The 25,282-nt window shown below is 41.2% G+C and overlaps 1 protein-coding gene across 2 annotated transcripts in view; it reads right to left on the bottom strand.

Annotated features, from left to right (window-relative positions):
* Window positions 1–14,182: 14,182 nt before the first annotated feature.
* Window positions 14,183–25,282, bottom strand: part of LOC142199959 (scinderin-like) — a 42,732-nt gene continuing 31,632 nt past the window's right edge. For both annotated transcript variants that reach the window (XM_075269897.1, XM_075269896.1), the window contains exons 9-16: window positions 22,667–22,788; window positions 21,755–21,845; window positions 19,218–19,388; window positions 16,252–16,429; window positions 15,853–15,974; window positions 14,935–15,012; window positions 14,750–14,810; window positions 14,183–14,438 (exon numbers count right to left, since the gene is read on the bottom strand). In XM_075269897.1, the coding sequence (XP_075125998.1) occupies window positions 14,305–14,438; window positions 14,750–14,810; window positions 14,935–15,012; window positions 15,853–15,974; window positions 16,252–16,429; window positions 19,218–19,388; window positions 21,755–21,845; window positions 22,667–22,788 (957 nt within the window). In that variant the 3' untranslated portion in view covers window positions 14,183–14,304. The remainder of the gene's footprint in view (window positions 14,439–14,749; window positions 14,811–14,934; window positions 15,013–15,852; window positions 15,975–16,251; window positions 16,430–19,217; window positions 19,389–21,754; window positions 21,846–22,666; window positions 22,789–25,282) is intronic.

Below are 25,282 nucleotides of genomic sequence, written 5' to 3'. Positions count from 1 at the left end.
GGGGCCTCTGTGGAGCTGATTGTACTGTGTGGGGGCCACTGTGAAGCAGATTGGACTGTGTGGGGACCACTATACAGCAGATTATACTGTGTGGGGGCCACTGTGAAGCAGATTGGACTGTGTGGGGGCCACTGTGGAGCAGAAATCTCTATAAAGCCCCTTTCGTATGACCATATTTTGCAGGTGTGTAATTGTGTGCCATTGTGGATCCGCACATTATTAAGGTTAAATTGCCGTGTTGGCACTTTGTGATAAATTAGTGGGTTTTGGGTTGCAGTTTCGACACTCAGTCTCTAAAAGGTTCACCATAACTGGTATAGACTACAATGGGGTCCGTCAGGGGTCTGCCCTAAAAAAATCAGAATGGGGAATGGAATCTCTGAGTGTAGATATGGCGCTTAAATCAGATTAAATCATATGATCTCAACTTGTAAAGTCTTTTAGAAAAAAAAAATGTAAAGGAACCCCCCCCCCCCCCCCAAATCAAGTAAACCCATTACCTGCCACCAGTGTAGCCATTTTCTGGTGGGTGGGTGGGGTTGCTTTTTTTTTTACACTCCATATTCCAAGATTTATTATTTTATTATTATTTGTTATTTTTTCATTCCCATAGTGATTTGAGGACTTGTTTTTTGCAGGATAAGTTGCACTTTCCATGGAACCATTTAATATTTTATATCATGCATTGGAAAAGTGGATATAATTGGTTAATGGGGTGGATTTAAGAAAAAAAATACAGTACCAATTTTTTTTATTTTTTTTTACAGATTTTGTTTTTATAGTGTTCACTGTGAAAAATGACACTACTTTTATTCTGCGAGTAAACGGCTGAAGTAATGTAATAATTATTGGTAAACTAATGAATATTTTTGCATTATCACCCCCAAAAAATAAATAAAACCTTAATAATAAATTACATGTACGTATAATGGTGCCATTGCGAAATACAACTTGTCCCGCAAAAAACAAGCCCCCATACAGCGACATACATAGAAAAAAAAGGTACCAAGTTAATATAACCCTTCAAATAGGATGAGGGGGGAAAAAAAGCTTGGTGCCTAAGGCCCAAAACAGGACAAATCTTTCATATACAGGTCACACTGTATTCAATGTTAAAGAACAGAACAACCAAATTGCAGTAAAGACTGACACGCCGTCATATGAGTGAATAGCTAATGGCACATGATACATAGTCCTGTAGTGTCTGCATTATAGTCTGTCACCTCCAATGTTTTGTAGGTTATGTTACACTTCAGCTCCGTTTTATGCACCGTATTATGTAATGTAATGGTTAATTATTGACTGCAAGTGTTGACTAAGGGAGGAAAGATGTCGGCAATGAATATTAAATAACGCCAGATCCCCAGGCCTAACTTCTTTTTCTAGATGGAACTCATTCACTCTGGATAAAGTACAGGCAGCGAGGGCGGGGGATGGGGAAGGGGTACTAAAATAAGTAAATAATTCATAGAAGATGTAGGAACATTTATGACATAATGACTGTGGGGCAGGACACAATACTGTGAGCACAGACTGACCTCCTGTATACACCCACCCGCTGTCACCGTATCTTGTAGGGTGTCTATCTTCATTATGTTTATATGGTTATCAGCATCATAATGTACAGATATCATAAAAACCCTTTACATTAGATTTCTGACACAGCTATAAATTATGCAGGATGGAAGTTATATCAGCTGTACATATATAATTATATACAGTATATACCCAGGTTATACCAGCTGTACATATATAATTATATACAGTATATACCCAGGTTATACCGGCTGTACATATATAATTATATACAGTATATACCCAAGTATATACCGGCTGTACATATAGAATTATATACAGTATATACCCAGGTTATACCGGATGTACATATATCATTATATACAGGATATACCCAGGTTATACCGGCTGTACATATATAATTATATACAGTATATACCCAGGTTATACCAGCTGTACATATATAATTATATACAGTATATACCCAGGTTATACCAGCTGTACATATATATATTATATACAGTATATACCCAGGTTATACCAGCTGTACATATATATATTATATACAGTATATACCCAGGTTATTCCAGCTGTACATATATAATTATATACAGTATATACCCAGGTTATACCAGCTGTACATATATAATATATAAAGTATATACCCAGGTTATACCAGCTGTACATATATAATTATATACAGTATATAACCAGGTTATACCAGCTGTACATATATAATTATATACAAGATATACCCAGGTTATCCGGGTGTACATATATATTATATACAGTATATACCCAGGTTATACCAGCTGTACATATATAATATGTACAGTATATAACCAGGTTATACCAGCTGTACATATATAATTATATACAAGATATACCCAGGTTATCCGGGTGTACATATATATTATATACAGGATATACCCAGGTTATACCAGCTGTACATATATATTATATACAGGATATACCCAGGTTATACCAGCTGTACATATATAATATATAAAGTATATACCGAGGTTATACCGGCTGTACATATATAATTATATATAAGACATACCCAGGTTATACCAGCTGTACATATATATTATATACAGGATATACCCAGGTTATACCAGCTTTACATATATAATATATACAGTATATACCCAGGTTATACCGGCTGTACATATATATATTATATACAGTATATACCCAGGTTATACCAGCTGTACATATATAATTATATACAAGATATACCCAGGTTATCCGGGTGTACATATATATTTTATATACAGGATATACCCAGGTTATACCAGCTGTACATATATATTATATACAGGATATACCCAGGTTATCCGGGTGTACATATATATTTTATATACAGGATATACCCAGGTTATACCAGCTTTACATATATAATATATACAGTATATACCCAGGTTATACCGGCTGTACATATATATATTATATACAGTATATCCAGGTTATACCGGCTGTACATATATATATTATATACAGTATATACCCAGGTTATACCAGCTGTACATATATAATTATATACAAGATATACCCAGGTTATACCAGCTGTACATATATATTATATACAGGATATACCCAGGTTATACCAGCTGTACATATATAATATATACAGTATATACCCAGGTTATACCGGCTGTACATATATAATTATATACTGTATATACCCAGGTTATACCGGCTGTACATATATAATTATATACAGTATATACCCAGGTTATACCAGCTGTACATATAGAATTATATACAGTATATACCCAGGTTATACCGGCTGTACATATATAATTATATACAGTATATACCCAGGTTATACCAGCTGTACATATAGAATTATATACAGTATATACCCAGGTTATACCGGCTGTACATATATAATTATATACAGTATATACCCAGGTTATACCAGCTGTACATACAGGGTCGGACTGGGATGTCTAGGGCCCACCAGTGGAATTGTTTCTAGGGGCCCACCACCAGGACCCTGCAGATCAGCGGTACCGAGACAGGGCGGTTAAAGGTAATAACATGTTGGGAGCCATGCTACTCACACACTATACGCACTACATATACCTACTGCTACAGCCTGTATGGCAAGTGAACAGCATGGCTCCTAGAAATGTTACCATTACCCGTAGCTGAAGTGTCCTGGAAAAGCTGATCTGCAGAGGTCCTGGCTGTTGTATCATCGCAGATGTAATATTGATGGCCTATCCTAAGGACAGACCATCAATATTAGAAAGATGGATAAATCCTTTAAAGTCCAGGAATTGGAGCAACTCATGTGGTGGGCGGGAGGTGTAAAATAAAAAACAAATAAATAAAAAAAGAATACTCATCTGTCCTTGGCGCTCCATTGTCTGCTGCCAATGTCCATTCGGTCTCGTACTGGCACTACTTGCTGGGAGTCCTGCACCTCATGTGATCGCTGAGACCAATTAGGTACAGGAACTCCAGAAATGAGGCCATGAGACCAAACACAGGCGGGGACAACGGGGGCTGGGGACAGGGGAGAAGGCTCTTTTTTTTAAAAAAAAAAAAATATATACAGTCCTATGAAAAAGTTTGGGCACCCCTATTAATCTTAATCATTTTTAGTTCTAAATATTTTGGTGTTTGCAGCAGCCATTTCAGTTTGATATATCTAATAACTGATGGACACAGTAATATTTCAGGATTGAAATGAGGTTTATTGTACTAACAGAAAATGTGCAATATGCATTCCCCCTACGCCAAACAGCAGCACAAGATGGGGTATTCCTGCCCCTGTGTGCTGTTAGGACAGGTGGAACTTTTAATTAGCTAACAGTTTTTCCCCCTATAAGAGGCCAGAGCGACCTCCTCCCCCCTGTGTTTTTTTCTGTCCTGTGCGACTGGACAGGTGGAGGAGGCTGTGGCCTCCTCTAGGGTTTAGAATAAGGTGTCTTAGATCCTTTCTTCTCTTTCCCTTCTTTCTGAGTGAAAGATCTAGGTTTATACTGCAGTCTTTTGTCTTACCTGCCTTGTGCAGGTTACTGACTTTTTCAGCTGCAGTTCATTTACTGCCCTGCAGTAAGGTAAGTCGTGTCCTCTTTCAGCTTTCCCTCTGTGTTCACTGCAGAGACTAAAAGCACTAATTTCTATTTGCTATGGGCACTCTGTCAACTTCACAATATCGAAGTCGATTCACCGCCATTATGGTAAGATCCAACCAAATATTTTTTTTATTTCTTGCGGTTTTTCAATGTGCATTTAATTCCTAAGCGGGGACTATATGCTGTGAACCTAAAAGAAGGGTTCAGATACCTATGTACTATCATTACTTATTAGGTGCATATTTGCTTATTGCTCACATGATGGTGGATGCTCTAAGGCATTTTGTTGTAAGGTTATGCATGTCTGCACTGCTGTCAGTACGGGGTCCTCCAGCTAGGAGCCCTTCATTTATTGTTGTCATCTCCTGGGTGAAGGAGTACATGATATTTCTGGTAAGGTTCCCTCTCCCAGTTTTCATAAGAGGTCTTACTTAGAAATAGAAGCCCTAGTGGCTCAAGCTGTAGGGTTACAGACTTGTATGCCTGAATCCACAGTATCCTGGGTTCAATCCCAGTTGCACTTTGCATTCATGATATATATATTAAAAAAAAAAAAAGTTAATAAGGTACTTGTGGTTCTCATGGTCCATTCACATGGAGAAAGTCTCTAAACTTCATGCTGGACTCTGTCTGCTTGAAAATCTCCCTCCTCTAGGTGGGAAAAGATCATATCAGCAGTGCATTATTTATAGGTAATACAGCGGGTTTCCATCCTAACTGCCAAAGGTTACTGGATCTTATGTCAGGGTCTGCAGTTGCAGTCCCTTGGGCCATATAGCGCATGCGGCCTGCAGAAGGTAAGTCTGAGGCCTGGAATCACAACCCGTGGGGCCTGGAGGGGCTTCATTTTAAGGGCTGGATGTCCATGTCCAGATAGTCTGGACCCTGTTGACCACAGAGACAGCCCTCTCCGGTAGAGAGCGCATCTACAGGAGATTCCCATACGGGCAATGAGGAATTGGATGGAGGAGGCTGTGTCATCCAGCTGACAAAAAACTCAGCAGTCTGGGTCAAGCCAATTTAGTTATTCCTCAAAATTTGTCTTTCATCCAGGTGGTGTTCCATCTTAAGGACGGGATGTCCATGGTCCAGCTAGCGCTGGACCCTGTTGACTATAAACGCCTCTCTCTCACTAGTGGGGCGAATCTAGAGAAAAGTTCCATAGGAATAAAGTGGAATTGGATGAAGAGTTCATGGTCCAATTTATCTGGACCCTGTTGACCACTGATGCATCCCTCTCTGGTGGAGAGTGTCCACGGTCCAGCTAAGGCCGGACCCTGTTGACTACCTATGTCTCCCTCTCTGGTGGAGAGCACATCCAGATAAGCGTTCCATAGGAGGAACATGAAATTGAATGTAGAGTCCATGGTCCAATTTATCTGGACCCTGTTGACCACTGACGCATCCCTCTCTGGTGGAGAGTGTCCACGATCCAGCTAAGGCCGGAACCTGTTGACTACCTATGTCTCCCTCTCTGGTGGAGAGCACATCTAGAGAAGCATTCCATAGGAGGAACATGAAATTAAATGTAGAATCCATGGTCCAGTTTACCTGGACCCTGTTGACCACTGAGGCATCCCTCTCTGGTGGAGAGTGGCCATGGTCCAGCTAACGCCAGACCCTGTTGACTACCTATGCCTCCCTCTCTGAGGAGAGCACATCTAGATCGGCTGGGTAGGCTATTTGGTCTTATCATATGTCCGCCTGATCACGGCTTATCCAAGATCCATCGGTCCTTCAACTTGTTCAAGCCAAACAAATACGTAAGGACCCTCCCTCTTCAGGGCATCAAGCAACTTTATCTAGACAGCTCTCCCATTCGGCAAATCCTTGGCCCCCCACACCTTCACAAAGGTAGTGGCCACGGTCGTAGCCGCCCTGCGCCTCCAAGGGATCTTATTGTCCCATAACTAGACGAATGGCTCCTAAAAGCCCGGTCAAAGGAGGTGCTTGCCACACAGTTGGAATCCACTGTGGCTTTCCTAAATGAGCTGGGCTGGCTAATAAACTGGCAGAAGTCGGTAGTGGTTCCATCTACCCCGATTCAATTTCTGGGGTTTATCTTTGATTCCTCAGCATGATGATCTCCCTGCCTCCTCCTTGGAAGGAGAAGATTGGTCAAGCGGCTCATCACCTATCCACAACCCGGAAGGTTACTATCAGGACCGCCATGAAGGTCCTAGGTCTCATGTTCGCAGCCATCAAGGCAGTTCTGTGGGCCCTATGGCACATGCGCCCCTTACAGTGCGAGATCCTGAGAGTCGGGAACCACAGTCCTTCGGGGCTACAGAGGCCTATCCAGTTATCCATCAGAACCCGTCGATCACTGGCTTGGTGGTCCCAGCTCAGAGACGGGAAATCCACGGTCCAGACATCCTGGACCCTGTTGACCACAGATGCCTCCCTCACAAGATGGGGAGTGCTTCTGGGGGAGACCCCGGTACGTGGGACCTGGAACCAGCTTAGAGAAGGCTCATTTGTCCAACTGGCGAGAGCTCACTGCGGTGCACCGTGTGCTTCTAATGTTTGCACCCCACCTGCAAAGGAAAGCTGTGAAAGTGAGAACAGATAACTTAACAGCAGTCCGATATATCAGCAAACAAGGAGGGAACCAGATCCCCCTCGCTTCTGCAGGTGACAAATCTAATATTCTCCTGGTGGAGAGGAATCTTTCACAACTATCAGCGGTTCATATTCGAGGTGGGCTGAACATCCTTGCGGATCAGCTAAGCAGAGGCCTGGTGACGACAGGCGAATGGTCCCTAAAATCCGGACATCTTTCATCATCTCACTGAGATGTGGGGTCTCCCCGAGGTGGACCTGATGGCCACCCAGTACAACGCCAAAGTGACGAGGTTTTGCTCCCTCTACCGGGAAGACAATCCTTTGGCGGTAGATGCCCTGTCAATACCTTGGAGGTTCAAACTGGCATACGTTTTTCCTCCTATTCTGATGATTCCGAAGGTATTGGCGAAACTCAGGCAGGACCAGACTTCGGCAATAGTGATCATGCCGTTCTGGCCAAAAAAAGGGCATGGTTTACCCACCTCATCCTAATGAGTCAAGGGACCTACTGGAGGCTTCCACAAGTCCAAAACCTGGTAATTCTGAACGGACAGCTCTGCCAGGACCTGGACAGGTTCAACCTCATGGCCTGGAGGTTGACCGCATCGTATACGGAGATAGACGATTATCCCAGGCCGTTCTAAGAACGTTGGCCCATTCAAGAGCGGATTCAACTAACAGGAGTTACCAAAGGATCTCGGATAGGCAGCTTAATAACTCTGCTATCGAATCGGTCTTGGAGTTCCTACAGAGTGACCTGGATAAGGGGCTAACTCCAGCTACCCTGAAGGTTCATGTTTCAGCACTTTCCACTCTTCTAGGGACCTGGTTATAACAAGATCCTCTATTAAAGTAATTCCTTAAAGGGGCCTCTAGGCTCCGCCCTCAGATGCAGCCCCCTGTCCCGCAATGGGACTTGGCTGCGGTTCTTCAGGGGCTTTGTTCTCCCCCGTTTGAACTCTTAACAGAAGTGGACTGGAGATATCTCTCCTACAAGGTAACCTTCTTGTTGGCAATTACCTCTGCCAAAAGGATTGGAGAATTACAAGCTTTGGCTGCCTCGGAGCCATTCATTACCTTTTTCCCTGATAGGGTTCAACTTGGGTTCATCCAGGGATTTTGTCCTAGGGTTGCATATATCTGCGCATATATTTGGATTGTACAGCTTCCTTTCGAAGAACCTGCTCATCAATACCTACGGCCGTAACAAAGGTGTTAAAGCCACCCTGTCAAGATTGATCAGGGAGGCCATCGCTTGCTCTCTTCGCGCTCAAGACCTACCAGTACCGGAATTGGACCAACTTCCCGGTCAGAGAGACGCTCGCTCTCCTTAGAGCAGATATGTTCCGCTGCTTCCTGGAGTTTTCATCTGATGTTCGCCAGACACTGCAGATTGGACTGGCGCAGCGCAGAGGCCACAGCCTTCGGACATTCTGTCTTGGCATCTGCTTGCCAAGATCTCCCACCCTAGTTGGGATTTTACTTGCTAGATCCCCATCTTGTGCTGCTGTTTGGCATAGGGGGAATGGAAGATTATGAAGATAATCTGTTTTCCCTTAGCCCAAACAGCAGCACAAGGCTCCCTCCCATTGTTTATGGTAATGTTTGTATTGTTATATTGCCTTTTATACTTTTTGACTAACACAGGGGGGAGGAGGTCGCTCTGGCCTCTTATAGGGGGAAAAACTGTTAGCTAATTAAAAGTTCCACCTGTCCTAACAGCACACAGGGGCAGGAATACCCCATCTTGTGCTGCTGTTTGGGCTAAGGGAAAACAGATTATATTCATAATCTTCCATTAAACCAAAATTTGACCGGTGCAACAGTATGGGCACCTCAACAGAAAAATGACATTAATATTTAGTAGATCCTCCTTTTGCAAAGATAACAGCCTCTAGTCGCTTCCTGTAGCTTTTAATCAGTTCCTGGATAAAGGTATTTTGGACAAACAATTCAAGTTCAGTTAAGTTAGATGGTCGCCGAGCATGGACAGCCCGCTTCAAATCATCCCACAGATGTTCAATGATATTCAGGTCTGGGGACTGGGATGGCCATTCCAGAACATTGTAATTGTTCCTCTGCATGAATGCCTGAGGATTTGGAGCAGTGTTTTGGATCATTGTCTTGCTGAAATATCCATCCCCGGCGTAACTTCAACTTCGTCACTGATTCTTGAACATTATTCTCAAGAATCTGCTGATACTGAGTGGAATCCATGCGACTCTCAACTTTAACAAGATTCCCGATGCCGGCATTGGCCACACAGCCCCAAAGCATGATGGAACCTCCACCAAATTTTACAGTGGGTAGCAAGTGTTTTTCTTGGAATGCTGTTTCTTTTTGGACGCCATGCATAACGCCTTTTTTTTATAACCAAACAACTCAATCTTTGTTTCCAAAATGAAGTTGGCTTCTCCAAATGTGCTTTTGCATACCTCAGGCAACTCTATTTGTGGCGTACGTGCAGAAACGGCTTCTTTCTCATCACTCTCCCATACAGCTTCTATTTGTGCAAAGTGCGCTGTATAGTTGACCGATGCACAGTGACACCATCTGCAGCAAGATGATGCTGCAGCTCTTTGGAGGTGTCTGTGGATTGTCCTTGACTGTTCTCACCATTCTTCTTCTCTGCCTTTCTGATATTTTTCTTGGCCTGCCACTTCTGGGCTTAACAAGAACTGTCCCTGTGCTCTTCCATTTCCTTACTATGTTCCTCACAGTGGAAACTGACAGGTTAAATCTCTGAGACAACTTTTTGTATCCTTCCCCTGAACAACTATGTTGAACAATCTTTGTTTTCAGATCATTTGAGAGCGGGCTGTCCATGCTCGGCGACCATCAAACTTAACTGAACTTGAATTCTTTGTCCAAAATACCTTTATCCAGGATCCAGGAACTGATTAAAAGCTACAGGAAGCGACTAGAGGCTGTTATCTTTGCAAAAGGAGGATCTACTAAATATTAATGTCACTTTTCTGTTGAGGTGCCCATACTTTTGCACCGGTCAAATTTTGGTTTAATGCATATTGCACATTTTCTCTTAGTACAATAAACCTCATTTCAATCCTGAAATATTACTGTGTCCATCAGTTATTAGATATATCAAACTGAAATGGCTGTTGCAAACACCAAAATATTTAGAACTAAAAATGATTAAGATTAATAGGGGTGCCCAAACTTTTTCATAGGACTGTATATATATTTTTACACCTCCCTGGCGGCCACCACAGTGATCACTCCAGTTTTAAAACAACCTGTTTTAAGGGGTTGTCTGGGCCAAATATTTTATGGCCACTTAACTGGTCCACCATAATGTATGGGATACAGAGATGGGGCCATTATACTGTGTGGGAGCAGTGATGGGGTAACATATTGTGCAGAAGGGGGATGTTACACTGTGTGGGCCATATTAAAGGGGTTTCCAGGGTTAAACTTTTTTTATGGCCTATACTCAGGATAGGCCATAAATACCTCTTTGGCTACTACACAAAAAACCAGCAAAGTGAATGAAATATAATCAAATTTACCTCATCCGCACACTGCAGGAAAAAAAATGTGGAACAGCCACAAACTCTAAAATGTGAGCGCTTCTAAAAACATGGCCGGTTACTTTCAGCTGAGCAATTGGGAGAAAGTGCGGGGAAAAAAACACTGTGGAAAAAATACATTGAGATTTGCCGCTATTTTTTTCCACAGCTATTTTTTTTAGCCGCGTCTCACTGTTGGGCCTCATCCTTATTATCTCAATAGACTGAGCATTATACTATAAGGCTGAGTTCACACAGAGTTTTCTGGTCAGGAATTTGGTTCTATTGGGTTAGAGTTCTATTGGGAGGCTTTTTTGGAGGATGATTTTGAGGTGGATTCCTGACCAAACAACTCCGTGTGAACTCAGTCTTAGGGCTCGTTCACATCTGTGCCTGGTCTCCGTTCTGCAGGTTTCCATTTCCTGCACAAAACAGAGGCAGGAGACGGAAACCTCCAGGACTCTTTCATTTGAATGGGTGAGAAAGATGTCCGGCCGTGGGCGCCGGTGAGCGTTTTATGCTCTCCGCCATTAAACCGATTTTTTTAAAATCGGACACAGAGTCGAACACGCAGTACTCTGTGTCCGATTTAAGAAAAAAACGGTTTTGCGGCAGAGAGCATAAAACGCACACCGCCGCACCCGGTCTGACAGCTTTCTGTCTTCTACATGCAGAAGACGGAAAGCTGAGAACGGACTGCCGAACGCTAGTGTGAACCTCGCGTCAGCCTAAAGCCCCATGTAGCAAGACAAAGCAAAAAGCGCTGCGGGAAAAACCCCGGCGGCAACACATCAGTTTTTCCTGCAGTGCTTATTGCAGAAACTCTGCAGAGGTTTCCTCTGAGGACTTTGTTTCCTTTAGGGTAAGTTCACACAGGGATTTTTGGTCAGGAGGCCGTATCTGCCTCAAAATCCTGACCAAAAAGACGGCTCCCATTGAAATCAATGGGAGCCGGTCAGTTCTTTTTTTTCCGGGAGCCGGTTTGTTCCAACTCCCAGAAAAAGAAGCGTTGTACTCATTCTTCAGGTCGTTTCGCCTCACGATTCAGCCTGAAGACACTCCCTCCACCCATCTAGGCCCATTTATTGGGCCTAATCTGGAGCGGAGTGCGTGACTGGATACTGGTGCAGTGCACCGGCATTCAGTCGCGGCTACCCGATTTTTGGTCCGGAACCTGAGGCGGCCTCCGCCTCAGGTTCCGGACCAAAACCCCCCGTGTGAACTTAGCCTTATACCTATAGGGAAACTGCAGGTGTTTCTGTAGATATAAGTGACATGCTGCGATTTCCAAAACCGCAACAGTTTTGGAAATTGCAGTGTGTCCGCCGTGTGCTTTTCTGCAATGTGTGGATGGGATTGCACTCACTATATACCTACACACTCAGGCCTGGTTCACATCTGCGTTCAGTAATGCATTCGGGGAGTCTGCATGGGGACCCTCCCAAACAGACTACCAGACGCATTAGCAAGTGGTATGCAGTGAAAGCACACATAGACTATAATGGGGTCCATGTGCTTTCCGTGTGGTGTCCGCATAGAACATGCGGACAGAAAAGTACTTTACAATCTACTTTCCTGTCCACATGACTCAGGCGGACACTGCGTGGAAAACACACGGACCCCATTATAGTCTATGCGGTCCACGTACTTTCACTGCACACCGCTTGCTAATGCGTTTGGTAATCCGTTCGGGGGGAAGGGGGAGGGGGTTCCCATGCAGACTCCCCAAACAGATCACCGAACGCAGATGTGAACCAGGCCTTATACATATACCATATATACTCACACATATACAATACAATATACAATATACATATACAATACTATAGCACATATGCATTTATATACATTCATATACCATATAAGTCATATATATACTTGTATGAATACTATACACACATATATACACACACACACACATATATACATACACATTATTATAGCATACTGTACATACTCACACATATCTGTATACAAACATACAGTACTCACACAGTATACAAGACACATACTTTACACAAATGTACATATATACATATTAAACATACAGATTTTACAAAAAGAGTTTACTCACCTATTCCAGCAGCAGTCGGCTCCCTGTCCTCCCCACACGCTGCGATGTAACAGGACTCAGTGTGAGGAGGAGGGGGGAGGGGGAGAGAGGAAGTGCGTGCGTGCGGGCAGCAGGGAAGATCTCACAGGAGAGCAGCAAAGCAGCTGCAGGTAAGTGAAGGGAGCGACCGTTAGCTGATGCTGAAGAAAGACACGTTGTCCTCCGATGTGTACTTCTTCAGCATCAGCTAATGGGGGCCCCTGTGTGTGGAGGCAGATGCATTGGCCAGGTGCCCGGTTGGGGCCCCTGGCCATCCCGATCGGGCCCCGACCAATGCATCTGCATTGGTAAAAATCAAAACTTTAAGTCAGGGCTCGGGGGCCCACCGGGGGATTCCCCGGTACACCGGTGGGCCAGTCCGAGCCTGTGTACATATAGAATTATATACAGGAGATACCCAGGTTATACCAGCTGTACATATATATTATATACAGTATATACCCAGGTTATACCAGCTGTACATATAGAATTATATACAGTATATACCCAGGTTATACCGGCTGTACATATAGAATTATATACAGTATATACCCAGGTTATACCAGCTGTACATATAGAATTATATACACTATATACCCAGGTTATACCGGCTGTACATATAGAATTATATACAGTATATACCCAGGTTAGATGACACCACTATATGACGTCCTCGCCGGTTGTACAAAAGTTTAGGCAAAAAATAATCCCAATGTAATAAGTAATGAAAACATAATTTTAATACTTGTAATAGAAGATAATAATGGAAAGGAAACAAAGTCATCCAATAATATCGCAGGATACAATGTACGCGCCCTAATCCCATCGTATGGAGATAACTTATAGATATTGAAATGCATTAGTTTCATAGAAAGCACATCGATACATTTCTTACAAATGAGCACTTTTTTTTATAGACGACACCATCTGAGATCTACTACAAGGTTCTTAAGTTGTCTTCTTAACGGGATATTCCACCTAAAAGCATTTATCACTGGGGTCTGACTGCTGGAGCCCCAACCACTTGCTAGAACAAGGAACCTGAGCAACTATGCTAAGAGGATGTTCACACACAGCACCCGCACCCCATTGATTTTAGTGGGTTTTTCGAGGTGAAAGGATTCTACCTCAAACTCCTCCTGCAGAAAACTGTACGTGAACGTATCCTAAGACTATGGCACTATGGCCTCTTCACCCAAGACGCTCGGCCACTGAGGTGTATGAACCACTTATCTTACTCCTGCCATAGAAAGAACATAGAGACTACTAACAGTATCAGATCTAAGTAGTCGGGGCCCAAACAGTCGGCCGTCACCCATATGACAACGATCACCTACCTAGTGATACACACTGGTGACAGAATTCTCCAATAAGTGATTAACTGGCAATAATGTTACAATTTAAAGCTTCCACCAGTAGGATCATGAATGATCGCGTGTTCTTCTACTACAAGGTCCAGATCATCGATGAGGTATAGAGTTTGTCCACGTAAATTGTCCACGTCATTTGTCCTTCATTGTTGCCACTTCTTGGAATCCCAAGCCAAAAACCATCCGGTGAACGTGGGCGGCTCATGTCCCTGCTTGACAACGGTGATGGGGATGTTTTTGTCTCTTCCAGAGGGATCGCTCTCAAGATATCGCTTGGCTGTAACAAAAATATAATTGTCTTAGGATCAAGAGAGCAAGAACCATGCGGGGAGTGGTGAACGGGCCAAGAAGGATTCTCCATTTTGGACCTTCCCTTGTCCTGGTTACAGGTCTAGAAGAAGATTTGAACTAGATCTTCAGATAGTCTTACGTTGATGGCATCTTCACCCAAGACAACAGAAGTCTGATTTATCTGGAAGCCACTTATCTCACCTCCACCATAGACAGAACATGAACCCCAAACTATAATACTACCCATGGGGGAGTGAGAAGAGATGCAGTGGCTACTGGCCAAAAGCAAAGACTTACCTGCCACCAAAGACTCCTTCTTCTCTATGTCATTGGATTCGATTCCAACCCACAGAAATATCTAGAAGAAATTACGTAACATACTGTATATTAGATAATCAGGACTTGGTGGGGGGAGGGATTGTATCCAGGTACTAGGTAAGTTCTGAGCTTAAGGAGAGATTCCAACAGATGGCAGCACTTACTTGCTCCCAGGTATCCAGCATCATGACATCATCCTCAGCGAGGTCTTCTTGTGTGAACTCCCCCGGAACTTCTTCAACCTACAGGACGATGATCACATGGTTATTACAGACCTTGCAAGAAAGTGGTCAGAGAGCAAAGCCGTTCCTGAAATATTCTGTGCATTAAGCCACATATATTACTGACCTAAAGCTCTATGACTGCAGAAGTCTATGGAGGGGGGAGGGAGAGGAAGTGGAGAGCTCCTCAAAGCAGAGAGATATCTGCACTATAGGCAGTTCGGTTACCAGGAAATACTATCCAGAAATGGCTCATTTAATGCTGAAGACGGTTTCATATCTTTGTCTCTCCTCCTCCCCCTTCCCCTCTCCATAGACTTCATTGTAAACTGACAAACACTGCCTGTATATGAGCTGAAATCACTCAGATAAGATGTAAAGCAGCATGGAATTAATGGGGCTATATAAATAAACAATAATAAGAAGAAGAAGTAAAGACAGGAGTAATAGTTAAAGACGTGCAGACTTCTTTAGTGAAATATATTACAAAGTTTGTTCCCTGCACCTGTACTTTGAATTTCTCGAAAAACGAATAAAAGTTTACTTACACGTTAACTTCTTATATAACACTAAATAACTTTATAGCAAAAATTTCTGTAACTTCCTATTATACTTTGTCTCCACCTTCTCAAGGTCTGGTTGTAACTGAACTGAGATTTTGCTACAAATGTATCTATTCTGCGCTCCAGGTTGTCACTATGTATCAGTGCAGATAAAATGTATCCACCGGAGTGAAGGAATACAATACAGGGATAGCCGGGGTCCTGGTGAGGAGACAGGGGGCGCTGAGTGTTGACCCCTCTTTAGGATGTTTGGACTTTAATTATATACAACCCGCAGTATATAGAGTGAGATTATTACCAGAAAGCTCCCGGTTTTATTGGAACATCCGAACAGTTTCGGTGGGTGATCTTCCAATTGGCTTTCTAGTAGAGGAGACGTCTGATATTCCTTTTTACCTCCCAGGGTTGTCCAGAACACATCTGTCGGGTGGATTATAAGATATGGATATCAGCTGGGTGGTTGGCACTTAGTGGGCACCTCCCCTAGACATGGCTGCATTAGTATGAGGACATCAATAGCAGACAATGTAAGGGGGGATCTATGGCAGGCAATGTAATGTGCCATGTTGCTTTCTTGATGGTTGATCTACCTTCCATGACTACACCAATGGACACTCCTTAGTTCGCCTCCCTCTATGATGATGATGGGGGTTCTCCTGTATCCCCCCAATGTAACAGGCACCTGGACATCTCCTACCTGGTTCTTTGCCTTCTGCCACTTTGGTTCCTTTCCACTTCATGGTGGTCACCAGATATTCTGCGCCTTTGATTTCCTCCTCATTCGCACCTTTCCCGAGCCACATGATGGCCGAATTATTTTGGAATTTCAGTACAAAAGCATCATTGGCGTTGAGTGAGCGAGCATCGACGTCCACCTGCACACGAGAATGGACTCACTATTATGGGAAACCATGGCTGGGAAGTTCTTCAGATGATTCTACTGAACTAGTATAAAGTCTATACAGCCATTCCTCATACAGTACTGTGCAAAAAAATGCCAGCCACTGTGCCTATGTAAAGCTCTACCCATCGGACTCTCTTAATATTGGCCTCCTCCTAAAGTAACAAACCAGAACCTGTGAATGAGCAGGAAAAAGCCTTGTACCCCTCCAACAAGCCAACCACAGCGCCCTGATAAGTGCCAACCACAGGATCAACATGGCAATACCATCCTCAAAACCTCAAGAAGAATGATGCAACAATGCCCATAGTATAGTGAAATCATGCCTGAGCCCGCCATAGTGCGCCCATCACAGTACCCGCCTCAATTTACCCATGAAAGTAATTCAGGGCTCCCACAATAGTATCAATGATGCAACCATATTGCAACAAGGTTCCTGAGGACCACCAGATCAAATCATTCTGGGGGCCCATCCTCCAAAAAACCCCTAGGGAGAAGACCATAGTATCCTTAAAATTTGGGTGTGCCCTGCTTGACCATTATTGTATTAGAGTCTGGACTATTGGAGGATCCACTGACACTCAGCTGGGCCAGTCCAACATTGCTCTTGTAACAGTAACATATACAAACAAGTACCAAATGCCCAGCAGATATTATTAATGCCACCACTAGGGTACACCACGGTAACCCCATAGGACTACCTAGTATTGTCACAGTACATAACAATGTCATCACAGTGTCCTTATAAGTTCCAGTCTCAGTGCCCCTTACAGTGCCAACCACCCTACACCCATCTGCTGCCAGCGGTACTAGGATGTGACCTGCCATGTGGCGCCATCTGCTGCTGACATGTAAGCTCCTCATCATGTGCCAGGACCACAAGTCATCAGTTAGTGTTGGCAATCCAGTAACTCCTCTACCCCCCCCCCCCCCTCCACCACCATAACCTGACACTTTACAAGTTACATACATTGTTGCCATAAACCTTCAATTGACACGGTACAATGTACAACCATCCTAGCCACCATGGATGTAGAATCCCTGTACTCCAACATCCCACACCAGGACGGTATAAATGCCTGCCAGTTTTTCATGGAAAAGCGAGGTATGAACGCTGAATTGGTGGTGAAACTGACAAAATTCATCCTCACCCACAATTACTTCTCCTTTGGTGACTGCATCTATTTACAACGGACCAGCACCGCAATGGGGAGCAAAATGGCGCCACAGTACGCTAATCTCTTCATGGCCAAGCTGGAGAGGGACTTCCTCTCCACCTGCACCATTAGGCCTCGGGCCTACTATCGCTTCATTGATGATATCCTAATCATTTGGACCGGGTCTGAGGAACAGCTGAAAACCTTCCATGAACAGTTCAACCAGTTCCATCCCACCATCAACCTGACGCTCAATCACTCCTTCTCCGAAATAAACTTCCTGGATGCAGTCATCAAGATACAGGACAACAAAATTGAGACATCGCTGTATCGGAAACCAATTGACCGCCCTACGTACCTAAGATGGGATAGTTTTCATCCTAAACACATAAAGAACTCCATTGTATACAGCCAGGCCATCAGATACCATCGCATATGTTCAAACCCTGCAGATAGGGACGAACACCTTGGGGGCCTCAAAAACACATTCTTGAGGCAGGGTTACCATCCAAGAACAATTGATAACCAAATCACCAGAGCCACCAGAATACCAAGATCAGAGTTATTAAAATACAATACCAAACAGGAGAACACTCGGGTACCCCTGGTTGTCACATATAACCCCCACCTGGAGACGCTGAGAGGAATCACACGCAAATTACATCCACTACTGCAAAAAGACAACCGTCTAAAATCCATATTTTCTGACCCCCCTCTCCTGTGCTACAGACAGCCACCAAACTTCAGGAATATGATTATTAGCAGCTCACTGTCACCTCCAACTAACAAAGGAACATTCCCATGTGGACAGAAAAGGTGCAAAACCTGCCCGCACATACTGACCACTGACAAGATAGAGATACCAAACTCTAACAGGGAATATAAACTCCCAGGTACGTTCACCTGTAACACACCTAATGTAGTGTATGTAATAATGTGCACCAAATGTTCCACTGAAAATCTGTATGTTGGAGAGACTGGTCAGAAACTCAGAATGAGAATTAATTCACATCGCCATACAATCAAACAACAGAGAACTGATCTTCCCGTGCCAAATCATTTTTGCCAGGAACACCACAGCATCATCAATGACATGAAAATCTTGATCTTAAAAGGGAACTTTAAATCAAGGAAACAGCGACTGATTTATGAGTACAAGGCCATGACCCTATTCCAGACGTTGGACAATGGGATGAACATCTCACGTGGGTTTATGTCTTTTTATACACATCATTAAGACAGCCGTTAAGATAAGAACTGGGGGATCTGGCAATTGATTGTTTGTTGTTATAAGTATATAGTAATAAGCCTCTTCCCCCCTCCTGTAATCCTATCCCTATGTGTCCTGTTGTACATAAATATGCAGCCTGCAGAAAGTGTTTTTTTTAGTTATATCTGAAGAAGAAGCTCAGAGGAAGCTTCGAAACGTCATATTCTGTCATCACTATGAGTTAGCCATTAAAAAAGGTATCACCTACTGAAGACTTGCAAAGTTTTTTTTTGTTTTTTATATTTTATAACCACTGGCTAACACGGTACCAAAACAAACATTTTCCTTTCAACAATATATATTCAATTTCTAAAGTATATGTCATGTGTTTGTACCTCATTTATCCTTGTGATGGATCCTAAGTTCTTTCTCACTTGGAAGAGGCGTACGGGGCGAGGAGGGGTCTGGCCGCCCTTCCTGGAGGTGCCGTCTTTGAAGACAATCAGCGGCTTGTCCTTGAATATGGCGAGAAGATGCGGCGGCTCCTTCCCTTGGGTGACTCGGGTCTAGAAAAACAAAAAGATACGAAGCACAGAGTGAACACTGCGTGTACAGATGTAGCAGAGCTCAACATGACACTTTGTTACAACAATCGCCTTCCTTGGATTGAGTCTCCATTTATCCATCTCATTCGGACGCGGGGGGCGGCATACATTATTTTATACTCTATACTTTTGTCTTATTTTTTCTTTTAACACATCATCCCTCATAAAGTCATGATGGACCTTTGTGCGGCATCTTAACATGACAGTTTTTTCCCTAACTTCCTCTGTAACTAAGGCCGATGCCCCTTGGGTGCAAGATGGGCCTAAGGCAAAGTTCACACCAGTGCTTGGTTTGTGTTCAGCGATTCCACTGAAACCTGATGGACCCCATTATAGTCTATGGGATCTAATGGTGACCCAAGTGCAGGTGTGAACCTAGAGTTAGGCTTACTGCAACAATGGATTTACCATATTGCTACTATAATTACTGGATAATTATTACAGAGTTTGATTATTATTACTATATTGGTGGTTTATTAATATTACCATTACTATTATATTTTATCATGTCATTATTAATATTATTTTACAGTATTATTATTATGCTCTATTCTTAGTATTATTATTACTATATTGGGTGTTTATTATTATTACCATTACTATTATCATTTGTTGTTATTATTATTATTATTATTATTATATTATAAATATTAATATTATTATATTTTTTCAAATAAATTACATTATTATTATTATCATTATTTAATAATAATAATTAATAATTATGAATTATTATATTATTATTATGTTCTATTATTATTATAGTACATTATTATTATTATTATTATTATTATTAAGTTTTATTATTATTATATACATATAAATATTATTATATTTTTCAAATACATTACATTATTATTATTATTTAATAATAATAATTAATAATTCTGAATTACTATATTATTATTATGTTCTATTATTATTATTATTAATAATAATAATAATAATAATAAGTTCTATCATTATTTTTTGTAATAAATTACATTATTATTATTATTATTATTACACTATACACATTTGCAGGGCTTTCGAGTCTTCCCTATACTGCTATGGCTATAGATGGTGACTTTTGCAGCCCTTCCTCTAGTTCTGCCCCCCCCCACTCTGCGCTCTTTGTCAGGGGTCCCAGTAATGACTCAGCCCATAGACCTCAATATACACAATGTTATCAATGGTCAGCACAGGCAGGAGGCTCCTAGTGACCGTCACCTATAAAGTGGGGGAGACGTCACGGCTGCAGTTTGTGGGGTCTTGTTGCTGTGCTGTATATATTTATAGTAGTCAGTGCTGTATTGTGTGACTGCTGATAAGCGGCGTCCTGTGTATATGGGATCCCTGCACATCACACAGGCTGGGAATAGCTCTCACAGGGACCCATTACTGTATAGTACTAGTGACTATCACCCCTCCCCCACCAGCAATGCAAACAATCACATGACACATACTGTATACATGTGTGTGTGTCACTGTATGTATATATAGAAGTATATGAGTGTATATATGTATATGAGTGCATATATGTGTATGTGTCAGTGTATGTATAGTGTTTATATAGCAAACTGCAGACACTTAAAGGGAAGGTGTAACCAGGAATTACCTACTTTCTAAACCCAATTTTTATATTAAAACTATATTTGAAGAATTTTTCTCAATCACATAAAAACAGCAGAACGGGTTTGAATGAAATTTTGGCACATAGATAGATTGTAACCTGGAGTAACACATCGGCTACTTTTTATCCCGGTAAATGACACGACTTCACGACTGTTATGAATTTATGGTCACATACTATATTACACTGCTCCTGCAGCAGCTTATCTCAGGTCCCAGGTCTGTTATCTCTCTATGTAAACACACAGATAACACTGAGTCCATTGTGTACATGCATTTGCATATTATCTGATCTGCTCCAGGCAGTGCTGACACACTGGATAGGAAAACACATTTAATCCATATTGGCAGTTTGCTACTTTTAAACAAACCAGGGAAAAAGAAAATCTAATTTGTTGCAAAATTCTAAAACAACGAGAGCTATGAAGGAGCCAGAAGTCACAGAGTTCTCCTCAAGCAGAGCTGAAGGGGATCTTCGGCGCCAACAACATGCTCATTATATGGTGGACCAGCGAGTTGCTGAGATACCGGAACAATCACAGGCACGGTGTGAGGAACAAGTTCAGCAGCAGGACAGCTTGAGAGCTGCAGAAACGCCGGAGCAGGCAAACCATCAATGGCAGTAATTTGCTGAATATTGGTGGAACATCGACGCCAACAACACGCAGATAAAGTCGCGGGCAGAGGCTAGTAGTATTATATAGTATTATACTCACGTGAGTGGCCCCAGCCTTGATGGAACGGTCCAGCTGCACTGTGAGGAAGGCGGACATGGTAATCTCATCTTTGGTAGAATGATTTCCCTGCCTGACAGGAAGAATAACATTACATTATATAATGTAATCTGAGAATTCTAGTCCATCAGATGTTTGGGGTCCTGACACCGAGCCGATGAGACACGGACAATGGAGCTGGAAGCAGTCAGCGCCGGTCTCTATGTAGTGGCTGAACTCAATTGCTGCAGGTCCTATTAAAGTGAATGGGAGCTCATCTGCATTACCTGGTGGCCACTACGCAAAGAACAGCGCTGTCTGCTTCCGGCTCCATTCTCTGTGTATGACTACTGAAAACAGTGGATTAATATAGGAGTGCGTGATGTCACTCCTCACTGATCCGATCGGACAGCTCATCTTCTTAGGGGGCAGTCTGGCTGGTTATTTCTGGTGGTGCAGTGACTGGCGCTATTCAAGCATGGAGTGCGCCAAACCTGCCATACCACGCCCACTTACTGCTAAACCACACCCCTTAGCAGAAAGGCAGAGGAAGAGTCTAACACAAATAATGAATGTGGTACAATGTGTGCTCCAAAGTAAGCCGGAATATTGGTGTCCCCTACTGGCTGACAGACAGAGATGTTTGTGCAATATGGGTTTATAATTTGTTTTACAAATCAATAGAATTAAAAAAAAAAAAAATTGATTTCGCAACAAAATCATCTCCAGTTATGTAACTAATAATATCCATAGCCCTGGCCAAGCAGCGGCACAGCCCGAGTATACAGTGACCTCTACTGGTAACATGTCAGAATACAGATTATAGACTAAGACCAAAGCTGCAAATGAGAAGAAACAGCAAGAACCTTACAATATAAAAGGAGGGCGGATAGAAATAACACCGCCACTACTCACCAGTTATAGATCACAGTGCCTTTAGCTGAAGAATATAAAATAATGTAAGAATCCCCTCCATAGAACTGACCATAAGTCTCCGGATCTACAGGAACACGACCCGTGGATTCAACCCGCCAAATCTTATAGAAGAGAAAGAAACAACAATATACTAGGCTGCTAATGTATTCTTGTATATAAGAGGTAGTATTATAGTAGTTATAGTCTTGTACATAGGAGGTAGTATTGTAGTAGTTATATTCCTGTATATAGGAGTAGTATTATAGTAGTTATATTCTTGTACATAGGAGGTAGTATTATAGTAGTTATATTCCTGTACATAGGAGGTAGTATTATAGTAGTTATATTCTTGTACATAGGAGTAGTATTATAGTAGTTATATTCCTGTACATAGGAGTAGTATTATAGTAGTTATATTCTTGTACATAGGAGGTAGTATTATAGTAGTTATATTCCTGTACATAGGAGTAGTATTATAGTAGTTATATTCTTGTACATAGGAGGTAGTATTATAGTAGTTATATTCTTATACATAGGAGCAGTATTATAGTAGTTATAGTCTTGTACATAGGAGGTAGTATTATAGTAGTTATATTCTTGTACATAGGAGTAGTATTATAGTAGTTATATTATTGTACATAGGAGTAGTATTATAGTAGTTATATTCTTGTACATAGGAGGTAGTATTATAGTAGTTATATTCTTGTACATAGGAGCAGTATTATAGTAGTTATTTTCTTGTACATGGGAGTAGTATTATAGTAGTTATATTCCTGTACATAGGAGCAGTATTATAGTAGTTATATTCTTGTACATAGGAGCAGTATTATAGTAGTTATATTCTTGTACATAGGAGGTAGTATTATAGTAGTTATATTCTTGTACATAGGAGTAGTATTATAGTAGTTATATTCTTGTACATAGGAGGTAGTATTATAGTAGTTATATTCTTGTACATAGGAGCAGTATTATAGTAGTTATATTCTTGTACATAGGAGGTAGTATTATAGTAGTTATATTCTTGTACATAGGAGTAGTATTATAGTAGTTATATTCTTGTACATAGGAGTAGTATTATAGTAGTTATATTCTTGTACATAGGAGCAGTATTATAGTAGTTATATTCTTGTACATAGGAGCAGTATTATAGTAGTTATATTCTTGTACATAGGAGGTAGTATTATAGTAGTTATATTCTTGTACATAGGAGCAGTATTATAGTAGTTATATTCTTGTACATAGGAGGTAGTATTATAGTAGTTATATTATTGTACATAGGAGGTAGTATTATAGTAGTTATATTCTTGTACATAGGAGCAGTATTATAGTAGTTATATTCTTGTACATAGGAGCAGTATTATAGTAGTTATATTCTTGTATATAGGAGTAGTATTATAGTAGTTATATTCTTGTACATAGGAGCAGTATTATAGTAGTTATATTCCTGTACATAGGAGTAGTATTATAGTAGTTATATTCTTGTACATAGGAGCAGTATTATAGTAGTTATATTCTTGTACATGGGAGTAGTATTATAGTAGTTATATTCCTGTACATAGGAGCAGTATTATAGTAGTTATATTCTTGTACATAGGAGCAGTATTATAGTAGTTATATTCTTGTACATAGGAGGTAGTATTATAGTAGTTATATTCTTGTACATAGGAGTAGTATTATAGTAGTTATATTCTTGTACATAGGAGGTAGTATTATAGTAGTTATATTCTTGTACATAGGAGCAGTATTATAGTAGTTATATTCTTGTACATAGGAGGTAGTATTATAGTAGTTATATTCTTGTACATAGGAGTAGTATTATAGTAGTTATATTCTTGTACATAGGAGTAGCATTATAGTAGTTATATTCTTGTACATAGGAGCAGTATTATAGTAGTTATATTCTTGTACATAGGAGCAGTATTATAGTAGTTATATTCTTGTACATAGGAGGTAGTATTATAGTAGTTATATTATTGTACATAGGAGGTAGTATTATAGTAGTTATATTCTTGTACATAGGAGGTAGTATTATAGTAGTTATATTCTTGTACATAGGAGCAGTATTATAGTAGTTATATTCTTGTACATAGGAGCAGTATTATAGTAGTTATATTCTTGTACATAGGAGCAGTATTATAGTAGTTATATTCTTGTACATAGGAGGTAGTATTATAGTAGTTATATTCTTGTACATAGGAGTAGTATTATAGTAGTTATATTCCTGTACATAGGAGTAGTATTATAGTAGTTATATTCTTGTACATAGGAGGTAGTATTATAGTAGTTATATTCCTGTACATAGGAGTAGTATTATAGTAGTTATATTCTTGTACATAGGAGGTAGTATTATAGTAGTTATATTCTTATACATAGGAGCAGTATTATAGTAGTTATAGTCTTGTACATATGAGGTAGTATTATAGTAGTTATATTCTTGTACATAGGAGGTAGTATTATAGTAGTTATATTCTTGTACATAGGAGGTAGTATTATAGTAGTTATATTCTTATACATAGGAGCAGTATTATAGTAGTTATAGTCTTGTACATAGGAGGTAGTATTATAGTAGTTATATTCTTGTACATAGGAGTAGTATTATAGTAGTTATATTATTGT

Source organism: Leptodactylus fuscus, chromosome 4 (assembly GCF_031893055.1).
Source record: "Leptodactylus fuscus isolate aLepFus1 chromosome 4, aLepFus1.hap2, whole genome shotgun sequence".
Lineage (NCBI taxonomy): Eukaryota > Metazoa > Chordata > Amphibia > Anura > Leptodactylidae > Leptodactylus > Leptodactylus fuscus.
This window is presented reverse-complemented; position numbering and strand designations above follow the sequence as displayed.